A 14,847-nucleotide genomic window follows, 5' to 3' on the forward strand; every position below is an offset into this window, starting at 1 on the left:
TCTGTGAAAGTTAGGTTGGCAAGTCAAGGCTGCACGTGGTTGTTTATATTTGAATTTTATTGTAATTTAGTAGGTATGGAAATTGGAAGGTCTTTAAGATTCTAAGTTTATTCTTTTGTCTTTTCTAAAGATGATAGCTTTTTTTCTCGAGTCACAGTATTTGAGAACGACCGCTGATTCTCTTTAGAGACATTTAGGTACAAAGGCTATGTTTGGTTATGGAGTAGGAGGTAGAATATATTTTTTTATTTTTTATTTAAAGTTATCAAATGAAGAGTAAGAAAAAAAATACGAAGTGAGTTAATTCGAAGTTATTTTATTTATTTTTCAGGTGGATTAACTTAATTTCACATTTATTTTACTTGTAGGACTTATTGTTGTATATAAATTTATTTTCTAATATCTTATTTTTTAAGTATATTATTTCAGGTTAAAATTAAGTTGCAAAATAAAATATAAAATATGATTAAAATGAAGTAATCAACTTAATTCTTATTAAATTAATTTAAGTTTAAGTGGCAATCAAATGGGACCAAAATAAAAGACTGCTCGTTTGTAGGTTTCTTTTGGAGTTTGTGCAATTGTGCATATACAGAGATCCCTGAGATTTGCTAACGAATACGTGTAGCTTCTTTATTTGCAGTAACTCAGAAAAAAAAATCTCTCTGGCCACTCTGGTAAAATTATTTCTTTTTTACACAATAAAATAGAAAGCGCGACATTATCATAGTTCTTTTGTTGGCCATTCATAAAAAAATCATTAGAATTCAACTGTTGTTTCTATAGCAAATAATATATAGTTGTGTGTCTTTATTATCCTAATACTATTTCGATCTTTTTTATAACCATTTTTAAATATAAATGATTATGGAAGGTTGGCAAGTCAAGGTTGCACGTGGTTATTTGTATAGAAATTATTATGGAAGGTTGGCAATATTTATCCTAATAATATCATTTTTTTTTTATTACAAGGGATTACCAAACAAATCCTCCACTATTGATTTGTTTGCAACATTAACTGGAGAGATCTGGCCATTTGGGACGAACAATTTTGGAATTTTTCTTATGAATGACCAGATCCATTACAAGATCTATACAAATAGTCTTAGAGCATCTACATCCCTGAAACTCTTTGAGTTTCTAATCTGATGTGGCGGTTTCTAAACCAGTTTCAGGGATGCAGATGAGTTTCTTATTTAGCAACTTTGCTCCAAAGTTTCTTAGAGCATCTACATCCCTGAAACTCTTTGAGTTTCTAATCTGATGTGGCAGTTTCTAAACCAGTTTCAGGGATGCAGATGAGTTTCTTATTTAGCAACTTTGCTCCAAAGTTTCTTAATAAGAAACCGTTTATAAACTCTGACGTGGCCAAATAATTCGCTGAAATTCTTTTCTCTTGTAATTTATTTGCTGATGTGACAATTAAGAAACTCTAATTTTGAGTTTCAGGGATGTGAGGGTTTAGAAACTTTCAGAAATAAAATTTCTAAAAATTAGTTAACAGTTATTTAGAAACTCCAAGAGTTTCAGGGATGTAGATGCTCTTAATAAGAAACCGTTTATAAACTCTGACGTGGCCAAATAATTGGCTGAAATTCTTTTCTCTTGTAATTTATTTGCTGATGTGGCAATTAAAAAACTCTAATTTTGAGTTTCAGGAATATGAGGGTTTATAAACTTTCAGAGATAAAATTTTTAAAAATTAGTTAACAGTTATTTAGAAACTCCAAGAGTTTCAGAAATGTAGATGCTCTTAGATCAAATTTATTTTTGTAGATATCCTACAAAACAAAAATATTACTCTCGTCCTTCAAAACGTCTCTCTTGTTTTCTAAAGAGATAAAATAATATTTTTCACACTTTAAACTTTAATGTACAAAAATATCTTTACACACTAAATGTGACATAATTGATAGTATTTAATTACTAAAAATAATTCAATATTATAAAAAACAAAATAAAGAAATAATGTTGAAAAAATTGGTCATGTAACGTGACCGAATTAGTTTTTTTTTTTTTTTTTATCAAAGATAGACATGTCACGCGATATGCAAATCACGTTATGTGATATCGTGCTGTGACGTATCCGTGATATGAATAAGTATCCTCTCCGTGACGTGTTATGACAAAACTAGTAACGAACTGACTAATTTTTTTGCGAGGTTATTTATGAAAAGATGCACAATTTGGAAGGGAGATCTCCAGTTTTGTAGGAAAAGGAGCGATGAGTTTAGATTACCAGTCGTCTCTCTCCCACAACCTTCCCCACCATTCTTCCCTTCGCACCCACGTCTCCGCGTTTTGCACTTTTGAGTTCTCAGTTCTCACCTCCACCTTTCAAATACAAACATCTCACCTCACATCACCGCTCTCTCTCTCTCTCTTTACCTCTCTTCAAATCCTCCATTTTTAGAGCCTTCCTTGGCTCGATCTTCGTCAACTTAACCTCAAAACGGTACGAGATCTGACCTCCTTTCCTCTCCTTCTGCTATCCATCATTATAAATTGCTGTTTTCCTTTCAGATTTAGCTCTGTAGCGTCTTAATTTGTGCTTATTTTTCGTTAGTTAGGCATCAGCACGTAGTTTACTTGTATAATTGTACGACCAATATCTTCCAGTTTAGATTCTACGAAAGATTGGAAATCTACAGGCTAAATTTTGTGCCCATGCTTAGTTGAATTTGTTAATTCTTCATGATCTAAAGATATCCATTTAGTAAACTTCATTGGAAGCATCAGATTCTCAAACGGATAAAGGTTTACATTTTTATTTTCAGCTCCGCAGGAACTGAAGTTTAATGTATCTGACAATTCGTGAGAAAAAAATGTATTCAATAATAGTTGGATCGTTTTCTCTATTTGAAGACACCATTACATTGACTTACTTCTAACCATGATTCATTTTTTTTTTTTTTTTTTTTTTTTGCATAAAGCTTAGACACGAAGTTCTAGTCACAGATAATGAACTTGTTAATATGTGTTTCCCTTTTAAGAAACATGTTATCTATAACTCACGAAAAAGTATAAATTATCTTTTTCTTCAAATCTCTTTTGGCACAAAGTGCCAATCACAATAAAAAGAATAATCAAAACCAAATTTATATAAGAGAATTTCCTTAAGATAATTCCCTTCTCAACTTGGATTGACAAGTAAGCAAAAGAATATGACATGTTATATTCTAGTTTTTCTCAGCCTCTAGGGTTTGACCGTACTTCTAAGTCTATATTTTGTTTCTACTTTGCAGATTAAGGCAATGTTTTTCTTTTGAGTAAGAGGATTTAATAATGTCAGGCTCCTCCTTCGAGGAAGAAGAAGAGGCCTTTGAGCACACACTCCTAGTGGTGCGTGAGGTCTCGGTCTACAAGATACCACCACGCGCCAGTAGCGGGGGATACAAATGCGGCGAGTGGCTCCAGTCTGACAAGATCTGGTCAGGCCGTCTCCGTGTGGTCTCCTGCGGGACCCGTTGCGAGGTTCGCCTTGAGGACCCTGCCTCAGGCGAACTATTTGCGGCCTGTTTCGTTTATCCAGGCCAGAGAGAACAGTCTGTGGAAACTGTTCTAGATTCATCTAGATATTTTGTGGTTAAAATTGAGGATGGGACTGGTAAAAAAGCTTTTGTTGGGCTGGGGTTTAATGAGAGAAATGAGGCATTTGACTTTAATGTGGCATTGTCAGATCACGAGAAGTATCTAAAAAGGGAGAATGAGAAGGAGGTGGTAGGAGAGGAGGGGGAAGATAACCATATCGACATAAATCCTGTGGTTAACCGCCGATTGAAGGTTAGTTTGAAACAGATTTGATATGCAATTTATTTCCTTCAATGGTTTATATGAAAAAGAATTAATGGGATTATTGGTATTGAAAGAGGCGGTTGAATCTGGTCTTTACTGATTTCATTTGGCAGATCACAACTCTGTCAGGTTTCTTTCGCTCGCTTCTTTAACGGAGATGTTTCCTACTAAACCGTGCCACTACCAGATAGCAGAATGCAAACCATGTCTACCTTTAGCCCTATTTCCTCATATTTTGTATAGAAAAAAATGGCAAAACATATCATAATGGATGTAACTAAACTATATCTTATATCATAAATAGGTCACTCTGATTTGTCTGTGAATGGGAAATTAGATAGCAATGGAGAGAAGGACAGAAAAGTTTATACCATTTGTTTATTGGAAGGAGATGGATGGAGTTATTTGATTGGTACAAATTAGAAGTTTGTTGACTTGAAGGGAACTAATAAAAGTTGCTTATCCAATTTGTGGTATGGGGTTTAGTCAGGGGTGAAACTAGAAGGGGGGATGCAATTTCATTTTATAAGGGGGGCTACTAGTAATAATTTTTGCAAAAATTAAAAAAATAAAGGATAAAAATGCAATTTCATTTTATAAGGGGGCCTACTGGTAATAATTTTTGCAAAAATAAAAAAAGAACGGTAAAAATGCAATTTTTCAATGTATAGGAGGTGCTTAGCAGTTAGCACCCTTTACCCTATGCATTCTTCCGCCCCTGGGTGTAGTTTACTGACTTTGTGTAATATTTACTCAACATTGTTTATGAATTATGTTTTTAATTTAATATTATGATCCGCGTATGTTTTAGGAAGGAGAAACAATCAGGATAAACGTGAAGACAAAGATATCTGGCACTGGGGTCAGCACAGGCATGCTTTCCTCAGCTGGTTTGTCAGGAGTTGGGCCCGCTAAGCAGAAGGCGGCAGTAGGTGCCCTGGGCAGCCTCTTGGCACCACCACCAGGCACTGCTGGGAAGTTGAGGTCACCATTGCCACCTCCACCTAACGACCCTGCTGTTGCAAAAATATCTCAAAAGACAAGTCTTCTGGCACCGCCACATGAGAATGTTGGGGCCACGAAACAGAAAGGCTCTTTGAGAGGCACAAGCCCCGACCCTTTCTCTGATCTTTCATCTATTCAGGTCTCATTTCTTGTATTCTCATTTCCAATTTTTCTCTATATTTGTATAGATGTTACAATTGATGCCTAATGTACACTAATGGAAACACTAGTGGTACCTGTTAGCATACCTGTTTTAGGCACTCCTAGTGTTAGCCAAATCTAGAAAAATAATGAATGCTCAATCCTTGATTCCTTAACCACAAATGAGCGGAGAAACAATAAAACACAATTAATACTGCAATGAACCTACTTGCGAGATGTACCAGAAAATTTATGTGCAATCCCACGTACTGAAATCGACTTACATTTGATTAATTCTGACTCACAGAAAAATTTACCTTCAACAACAACAACCAGCACAGTGCCTAAGAAAACTTCGGCTTCCGGATGGGCAGATTTTTAAGTATATAAACCACAAAAGAAATGAGAAAAAAAAAAATGTATGACAGCAGCTGATATAAACTTTGCGGAGTTTTTGTCTCTCCTCTTGGTTAATATAAGCATCACCGATGCCATGTTGTTCCTTCTATTTTTCCTTGTTTCATCCTTATTTGAAGCCCCGTTATATAAGCTGATGTACTATGCTGTATGGATGAGGAACATTGTGTAGCTATGCCGAAGCTGTTCTTTTACAGCTTCTTTTGTAATATTATTTTTCTTCGTATAAATCATTTGTGGGATTTGCATTACCTTCTTTGCTCGTAAAATTTGCAACTGAATTTGTTCTGTCTCGACTGTTTTTTTGGGATATGTGTCATTTTTCCATTTAGAGGCTGTATGGTTCATGATATATATATGAATTGAATCGGGGTCGTTTCCATTTTAGAACAGAACTATTTATTAGTATTTTCACCTTTATTTTTCAGGCATTTGCTTTCAAAATGATGAACTAGAAATGCACTGGCATCGTCTAAGACTCCAAAAATGTACTGTGAAATGATGTAAATCGTCTAGTTCCTCGTCTAATGGGGAAATCTTTTCATTATATATAATTTCCAAATTTTGGTGAGATCACAGGACACAGCGTGAAGCGCGTTGATTTTTTTTTTTTTTTTTTTTCTTTTCCCTTCGATTTCTTCTTGTCTTTCCATGATGAAATGAGCACAGCTGTTCTGGAAACATAGCAACATTACATGATTTATAAATAATTTACGAATTATATGTTCTCAACATCTAGAAAGACGAGATGTAGTATTATACGGATTCTCAAATTTTTTTTGGAATTATTATGAATTATTCGAGAAATTTACGAATATAATGAATAATTCACAAAAACTATTCACATAATTTTTTGAAGAACTTCAGATTTTCGATATATTTATATACATTATAAAAATAAGTAATGAGAATTATTTTCAAATTATTTCCACATTTTAGATCTTATTGAGTTATTATTTAAATCTAAATTTAGTTACTATGCTAAAACAAAGAAAAAGATGGTTTGAAGTAAACATAAGAGCAAAGCTAGGGTGTTACTGATGCAGCCGGAGATTTTGAACGATAAAAACAATGCACGAGACATTGTTATTATTATTTGATGATATTTATAATGAAATGTTTTACGGCAGGCCATGTATAAAAATATGTTCAAAATGATAAAAACTTTCTTTAGTATTATTACCGGCCGGACCTTAATTCAGAAATAAATACAAAAACAATTGCCATAAACAAATTGTGGCCATCAGGTCAACTTTCTAAGGTAGAATTAAAAAGTTTAGGAGAACATGTTCTGCCATTATTAATTCTTACCCAAAAGAGAAAAAGAAAATGCATATTCTAGCATCAGATTTTTCAAGCTAGCCCTTGACTAAGAAAAATCAAGGCGGGTTTTAGGGCTGATTTTAGTAAATTATTTTATTCCAAGGGTATGATCACCTTCACATTTTTTCATTGACTTTTCCAGTTTTCCTGCCTTTCAATTCTTATTTTAAATTAGTGTGACATTTCTCTGACTTGTTAAATCAATTTTTTTATTTGTAGCATTTAAAAAAAATAATTAAAAAAGTAGCACGCAGCTGGAAAAAAAACTCAGATTCTAGTAAAAATACAGAATAAGCTCAAGGAAGGATGAAACATCGATATTTTCAGAAGAAGAAAAAAACATAAATGTTTCAATGAAATATCTATATATGTTGTTTTTTTTTTTCTGAAAATATTTGATGTTTGAGTGAAACACACATTTAGTCAGCGTTCATTCTGAGTTTCACCAAATTATCGATGGCTTTTTTGATCTGAAAACATCCATGTTTCACCCGGAATAAAATGCATACTTAATCTATGTTTCGGCTAAAATTCAGGTTTTAAGAAAATCGTGCTACTTTTGAATATATATATATATATTTTTTAAATGCTACAAACAAAAATATGGGCTTGTTAAACAGTGGTATCTAAACCGTGTTAAGATTTCGTAAGATTAGGCTGCCTAACCGAGTATTAATGATGAGAAAGTTGCTTTAGGATTATTTTTTTATTTTTCATAGGTGGAAAATGGAGGTTGCTTGGTCATGGCCTCATGGGGTTTACCAAAAATAAGCAAACATTTGCTAAAACTATTTGTTTTTATGCCAAGAGTGGAAACCATCTTTCATTTACAACGCAAGCAGAAAAGTTTTTTTTTTTGTTTTGTTTATGAAGTAGCAGAAAAGATCTTTTGCATGAAACTAAAGTATTTTAGTATTATATATTTTTTTTAATTTGAATACTGAAATACTTTTTGTTTTGGAAAAAGGTGTAAGCATAAGCGTTTCCGAACCAATTATGATTATGATATTCTCAATTCATAACAAACTACAATAACTTACAATCCATTGAACTTGTACATTTTTTAAGCTTTCAACTTGTGCAAATTTTGTGAGTTTCGTTGACAAAAAAAAAATCAATTATATAAAACCATAACTAGTTATAATTAATAATTAAAATATAAATAAACCATAATTCAATAAATTAGGTAGATAAGGGTTATGTGGGTTTATAATCGGTGACGGATGTAGGTCGAATGAATGAGGGTTAATTGACCCCTCATTTTTATTTTGAATTTTTTTTCGTATTTATATATGATTTTCTATTAATTTAGAGTAAAATATCACTAATATCATAAAATTGATTCTCATTCTCAGCATGAAAATTATATATAATTGACACACATTCACATTTAACTTCCATAGTTTAAAAGTTTAGCTCCGTCTCTATTTATAATAGATTAAATTTTGATAAGTTATTCAAGTAATAGCATTCTATATAATCCAACATAACGTATTTTAACTAATAATAAGAACATCGTTGATGAGACAATAATATAAGCAAATTCAACTAGGCATGAAAAAAATTACTTAGCTACTAAATTAGATGTAATATGCATGTTTATATCACATGATCATCTGACAAATAGCTTAGTGTTGACAAAATGAGGAACTAATGTCAGAATTGAAGCAGCGTTGTAGTTCATGAAGTCAACTGAACTGAAATTTTTTAAACTCCAATTGAACTAAATTAAATAATTTAGCAGTCCAAAAGAACAAATATTTTTTCAACGTATTTGAATGCGGATGCTAAAAGTTCGTTAATTGAAGGTCTTTGGTGTAAAATTGCCGACATTTCTAATTCTAAAATCTCACTCAAATTTCTAATCGCGAAGGAATCCATCATGTCACAACCAAACCAACTCATATTATTTACTACTTTATACTAATAGGTTGCGTGCCATTGTGTTTTTTTCTCATTTTCTCCATAATAAACTAAATAGGTTTTTGAATAATATTCAAGTTATATCTGTACTATAATTTTGTTTCCATCATATTTCTCAACTCAACAAATGATAAATTAAATCATTTATCTTGTTTTCATTTATAAAATAATTTATCCTGTTTTCATATAAATGATTGAATCGGGCAATTTTTTTTGTCAACTTTTTTGTACTTATAGAAATTTTACTATATAATTTTCTATATGATTGATCTCCATTTACTGAAAGTCTGGCTTTGTCTCTGATGAAAACAATTAATCAAATATCACTCAATTTATTGAATTTAATAAATTTTACGAATAAAATATGATTTACAAAATATAAGTTTTTTATATATTATTTATAGCACTAATAAAATATTTCTAAAATGTATTTGCATTGAGTTCGATCCTGAATGTGACAATTATTCATGAATTCAAAATATTTACTATGCTAATTTTGACCAATTATCTGATGCCACTTTGGATGATAGTAAATCACAGTAATATTCGTGTTTGGTATTTACAGTTGTCATATACTCTGATACCATTATCCTTCAGACAGCCCCTGTTGCTTTGATGGAGCGGGAATGACGGCCTCCCGCGTCTTTTCCATGATCTAATATTTTCTGTATAATCATACTCTATAAATCTACGTACAAAACTTGATTTGATGTAAACATTTGATCTGCTACACGTAATTCTACAGAGATAAGTTATCAGAAAATTGGGATTCTTTTGTCAGGTCAAGGATAAATTCCAAATATATCCCTCTTGTATCTGATCTTCTTTGGCTCTTACAGCCGATCTGGCGAGTGGTAATCCGATCTTTTCGCTAGTTGCCTCTCTAATAGAATCACTAATTCTCTTTTAATTGAGAAATAACTAACCTACCTTCCTTGCTTCATTTTCCCGATTTCGCTCCTTCTTTCTCGTTTCTGCTTCACCTCTTCTTCTCCATTATCTCACATTAATATTTCGGTTGAATTGGTGGGTTAGGTTGTGAATTGTTTTGGAGCATTCTCAATTTGATATCTTTCTTTTTCATTTCAGCAACCATTTTGGTAATTCTCGTTTTCTTTAAATTTTCATTCGTGGAATTGGTATAATCAGTGGATTCGCTACAAGGGGTTGACGGTTGAGTATGGTATTTCGTATGATTTCAGAAATTTAGCTTGTTTTAAAGAGGGAAAGGAGATTCGAAATCAAACTTTTCTACTTGATCAGTTTACCATTTAATAGGATTACAATTGAAACATGAGTTCTGCCAGGAGTTGGTTGAGCAAGCTTCAGCCGAAGGAGAAATCGGCTGCGAAAAAGAAAGATTTACCCCCAAATGGGGGAGTTGAGGATGTGCCATCTAATGCAACTAAACAGAGAGTTGCAGCCGCAAAGCAATACATTGAGAACCACTATAAAGAACAGATGAAGAATTTGCAAGAGAGGAGGGAAAGGTATGAATGTTCTTAGTAATTAATTTTTTGGTCTGCAATGAGGGATTGTTGTTTTTGGTATACTTTTGGTAGGAAATAGGTGGACATTGATTTAATTTTAAAAGTGGTTTCAATTTTTGTCCATCTAAAATTTCAATTGTCTTGAATATTGTTGTTAGATGGGATATGGTTGGAATCAGGTCTGAGTTTGTCTAATTCAATTTGTGTTAGGATAGAGGAATTTGGCTGAAATGTTAGAATTTGCTATAATTGAAATTATGCATATTATTTTGTAGGCAGTATGATAATTTATTACAATTTGTAATAAGTGAATTTGATGATTGCAGGAGGGATAACCTGGAGAAGAAGTTAGCTGATACTGACATGTCAGAGGAGGAACAAACCAATATACTAAAATACTTTGAGAAGAAAGAAACAGAATATATGCGACTGCAAAGGCACAAAATGGGCGTTGAGGATTTCGAAATTGTTGCTATGATAGGGAAAGGCGCATTTGGGGAGGTATACTAGTTTCTCCAATCTACCTCTAACTTCTACAAATTATTATTAATTTGTTCCCATAAGATATTGGTCAAGAGAAGGGTTAAAATGTCACATTGTTTTCGCGCTTCAATCTGAACACGAATACTAAATGTGCTTGGAGATCAAAATTTATATTAATTTGGAAATTTTTAACTATTTTTTTTAGGTACAAAATCACTGTTTTTGGATGGTGCATAATCTTCTGAATAACTGTGATTTTGTACCTATCTAAAAAAAAGGAAAAAGTTTCCAAAAATATAAAATTTGATCTCCAAGCACATATTAATATGGAGATCATGTTGAGCGGTTCGGATCGACCGATTGGATTTTGAAAATAGAGATAAGGATGTGAGGCATGATTAGGGCACGAAACAATGGGGCATTTTAACCCTATTGGAATTAATGTGATGGTATCATTGGAATTGTTTTTCTTTAGCTTATGTTTAGGATGCAATGTGTCAATTATTTATCTCATTAATGCTGCAGGTGAGGATCTGTAAGGAGAAAACAACAGGAAATGTGTATGCAATGAAGAAGCTCAAAAAATCAGAGATGCTTCGCCGAGGTCAGGTACACAACCTCTCTCACCTACTTTGGGACCCATGTTAATTAGTGCTCTCCCTCTCCAGTTCATGACTGTACCTTAAACTGTCTCAGGTGGAGCATGTAAAAGCAGAGAGAAATCTATTAGCAGAGGTTGACAGCAATTGCATAGTAAAGCTGTACTGCTCTTTTCAAGATTCCGATTATTTGTACCTAATAATGGAATATTTGCCTGGAGGTGACATGATGACACTTTTGATGCGTAAAGATACACTTACTGAAGACGAGACCAGGTTTTATGTTGCTGAATGTGTTCTTGCTATTGAGTCAATTCACAAGCACAACTACATCCACAGGTACTTTTGTGCAAATTCTCCTCAAAAATTTTAGTTGCTATCTTATAATTGGTATCATCTTGGATTAGAAAATTAATATATGAGATTAGTCACGTCATTATTGGGGTTCAGTGTTTCTGATACTGTAACAATAGGTGCCTGATTTAGCAACTTCTAATGGACCCCAAAAAAAATGCACCAAAAAATGGAATAAAAACCGCATTTTTAGCTTTATTTTAGATCGAATGACATAATTAAAAATAAAAGGGTCAATTTTGTTGGGTTCACCTTCTTTTCCATAAAATAATCATTTCAATTGAATAAAATTACTTGATTGTGATCTAGGGATATAAAGCCAGACAACCTGTTATTAGACCGGTATGGACATTTAAAGCTGTCAGATTTTGGACTGTGTAAGCCTCTTGATGCTACAAATTTCCCGAATTTGAATGAAAAAGATGTTGTTTACAACAAAAGTCAAAGCAGCGGGTCTCTGCTAGGCGACAACCGGCCTAAGCGCACGCAGCAGGAGCAGCTCGAAAATTGGCAAAGGAACAGGAGAACACTGGTTAGTTGAGTTTTAGAATTACTATATTGCCCCTACTAGCTTTGAGATGGCAATCAGGCCTCAAACTATGTCTTAATATATTTAAATATGGTAAATGGTATTTTAGAATGCAAATACTGTTCCGAATCTAAACTACATTAGTTGAAAAGTTGTGGTAACGAAATGCCCTTACCAATTTTGCTCCTCTTGATTGAAAATGTCCTAAAGGCCGCACGCTATAAAAATTATAAAAAGTTAAAAAAAGTGAAATGTAATGTCTTAAGCTGAATTTTGTGTTCTGGATTTACTTTTCGGAAATAGTGCCAAAGTATTTGCAATTTGCTTATCCAGCTCTATAATTTTCAAAAAAGCCTCAAGCTATCTCCAAAAATTTAAAGGTTTTGTGCTGAGCTTTCAGATAGTGTTTAACAAATCAAACTTGAGAATTTCTTAGTAGTGTTCTGTTTTATGAATAGTAGGTAAATTTAATATGAAAGAATTTGTTATAATTATTTAAATGCCCTTGCATCTATGTATGTAGGCTTATTCCACAGTTGGTACACCTGATTACATTGCGCCAGAAGTCCTTCTAAAGAAGGGATATGGGATGGAATGTGATTGGTATATCCTTTTTTTACTATATATTAAAGATTATAACTGTATGATATTCTTGGTGTCATATAATCATGTCACATCTCTCTATGTAGGTGGTCCCTCGGAGCTATCATGTACGAAATGGTGGTTGGTTATCCCCCTTTTTATTCTGATGAACCTATGAATACATGTAGAAAGGTAAATCAGAGAATCTCAGAATATCACACATACCATTGAAATCAATGAAATGTGGCGAGGTTCCTACAAAATGTGAAAAATATTGCCTATACAGTCCAATCTCTTTGGAATACACCCAAGCTGACCTACTTTAGCACACTAAGTCTCTATATAAAGAATGATAAAGTAGTGTCGTTTGGTGTTGTGAGGCATCTCATTTGTAAATTATCATGACCTACTGGAACTTTTGTCTCCAATTGAATATATATATAGGTTCACTATTTAATTACTTTGCAATTCTTACTAGAATTATTTTAATATATAAAACAAATGCATCATCTATGCAGATAGTAAATTGGAGAACACACCTAAAATTTCCTGAGGAGGCAAAACTAAGTCTAGAGGCGAAAGATCTAATGAGTAAACTTTTATGCAATGTTGACCAGAGACTTGGCACCAGGGGTGCCCATGAGATAAAGGTACTTCTACCTTTTTGTTGCTTTTTGCAAAATTGTCTTAGTTATGAGTATTTTTTGGGGTTTCTAAGAATAATTTAAAGTGTAGGCCCATCCATGGTTTAGGGGAGTTGAGTGGGACAGGCTGTACGAAATGGAGGCTGCATATGTACCTCAAGTAAATGATGATTTGGACACTCAAAATTTCGAGAAATTCGATGAGGTATATGTGATATCTTTTCTTTTCTTTTTTCCTTTGTTAAATAATTGTTTTGTTTTCTCCTTTCTTTGGAGTGTTATGTGTGAAAAGCAGAAAGAAAAAAAAGCAACCACAACAAATATAAACCGATGTCATAATTCAGAAAAGATATTGCTATTGCTAATTTCTCTCTTTCACGCAATAGGGATGCCAGCCTCTCGACTGCCGGGCTTCGTCAAAGGGCCCTTGGAGAAAGGTAAGATTTAATTTCATGTTCGTACGTATATGTACTCTCGGGACAGACATATCTGTTGCATATTTTGCTGACCGATATTAAAAAAAAAAAGGGTACTTAATCACTGTTGTTCTATTCATCTCCAGATGCTTTCTTCAAAGGATTTGAATTTTGTTGGCTATACATATAAAAACTTCGAACTTGTGAATGAACATGAAGCTTCTGGAATAGGTTTGTTTTTGTCTCTTCACTTTATTCGGGTAAACATTTTAACAGATCAGTTTTGGTTCTGTTTTGATTCTATAGTTTGTGCACTGTATGAAGCCAAAACTGCTCCGTCTTCACTATTTACTAACTTATTGTTTGTTCGCACCTTGCAGCCGAGTTGAAAAAAGTGAGCAAATCAAAGAGGCCAACTATCAAGTCTCTTTTTGGTAATGTTTCCAGCATTTGTGTTTATTGAATATTTATCAACTTTATTTGTTAACAGAGATATATTTTGTTGTTGGATATCTATATTTTATGCACTATACTACAATATACTGCATCTCTACATGGCTTTTTTTGTCAATTTTTGTGCTGCGACCAATTAAGATTAATGATGTTTCCTTTGACAATTGGGTTCTCCTAAAATGAGATATCTAATATTTATATCTTAAGCTAATATAATTTATGTTTTCTTCTTTGGACAATTGCAGAATCATCAGAAGATGATGATCCCTCTAATGAATCAGAAGGGAATCTTAGCCGGTATCCATCCAGGTTAGAGATTTCTGGAAGCCAAAGCAGTTCTTCTTCGTCTTAAAACCAAAAAAAAAAAACATAGAAAAGCCACACCACAGAACCAAAAAGAAAAGAAAGGAAATGTATATCAGCTACATATATACCAGTTATGGCTCTATTACAAAATTGAAATGAAGAGTTTCTCGGTTGTTTGATACCTCCTCCTGAGGTAGTACATAATTTTTTTTTGTTCATTTTCATTGTATTCTTTTGCAAATGCTCTATAGGATATAGATTTAAAAAAAAATCAATTGTAATTGTGATGTATGCTTGTTTTTTCCGTTTATATAACGTTACCTTAGTTGATAGATGAAAAAGTTTGTTGATAATTTTATTTTCTTAAGTAGGGAATGTTTTACCTGT

At 33.0% G+C, this 14,847-nt stretch overlaps 2 protein-coding genes across 2 annotated transcripts; both read left to right on the forward strand.

Annotated features, from left to right (window-relative positions):
* The first annotated feature begins 2,185 nt into the window (after positions 1-2,185).
* On the forward strand, positions 2,186-5,609 carry LOC144567233 (uncharacterized protein At1g03900-like). The gene is made up of 4 exons (XM_078317319.1): positions 2,186-2,455; positions 3,246-3,783; positions 4,607-4,939; positions 5,249-5,609. The coding sequence occupies exons 2-4, from the start codon at positions 3,286-3,288 to the stop codon at positions 5,321-5,323; spliced, it is 906 nt and encodes a 301-aa protein (XP_078173445.1). The 5' UTR covers positions 2,186-2,455; positions 3,246-3,285; the 3' UTR covers positions 5,324-5,609.
* Positions 5,610-9,414: 3,805 nt separating this feature from the next.
* Positions 9,415-14,847, forward strand: LOC144567232 (AGC (cAMP-dependent, cGMP-dependent and protein kinase C) kinase family protein). Its single transcript, XM_078317318.1, has 13 exons — positions 9,415-10,094; positions 10,421-10,595; positions 11,103-11,186; positions 11,274-11,515; positions 11,840-12,062; positions 12,583-12,662; positions 12,749-12,833; positions 13,160-13,291; positions 13,377-13,490; positions 13,672-13,722; positions 13,848-13,932; positions 14,082-14,135; positions 14,400-14,847. Exons 1-13 carry the CDS (start codon positions 9,898-9,900, stop codon positions 14,504-14,506), a joined length of 1,629 nt encoding a protein of 542 aa, XP_078173444.1. The 5' UTR covers positions 9,415-9,897; the 3' UTR covers positions 14,507-14,847.

The sequence above is a fragment of the Carex rostrata genome, chromosome 16, assembly GCF_964058835.1.
Source record: "Carex rostrata chromosome 16, lpCarRost1.2, whole genome shotgun sequence".
NCBI classification, from domain to species: domain Eukaryota; kingdom Viridiplantae; phylum Streptophyta; class Magnoliopsida; order Poales; family Cyperaceae; genus Carex; species Carex rostrata.

What these genes read in the sequence shown, in the direction of transcription:
- LOC144567233 (XM_078317319.1), top strand. Translation starts at nt 3,286, where the DNA reads ATGTCAGGCTCCTCCTTCGAGGAAGAAGAAGAGGCCTTTGAGCACACA. An exon ending in TGGTTAACCGCCGATTGAAG is followed by an intron (nt 3,784 to 4,606) that starts GTTAGTTTGAAA and finishes CGTATGTTTTAG; the next exon opens with GAAGGAGAAACAATCAGGAT. An exon ending in CTGATCTTTCATCTATTCAG is followed by an intron (nt 4,940 to 5,248) that starts GTCTCATTTCTT and finishes TCTGACTCACAG; the next exon opens with AAAAATTTACCTTCAACAAC.
- LOC144567232 (XM_078317318.1), top strand. Translation starts at nt 9,898, where the DNA reads ATGAGTTCTGCCAGGAGTTGGTTGAGCAAGCTTCAGCCGAAGGAGAAA. An exon ending in AAGCACAACTACATCCACAG is followed by an intron (nt 11,516 to 11,839) that starts GTACTTTTGTGC and finishes ATTGTGATCTAG; the next exon opens with GGATATAAAGCCAGACAACC. An exon ending in AACTATCAAGTCTCTTTTTG is followed by an intron (nt 14,136 to 14,399) that starts GTAATGTTTCCA and finishes GGACAATTGCAG; the next exon opens with AATCATCAGAAGATGATGAT.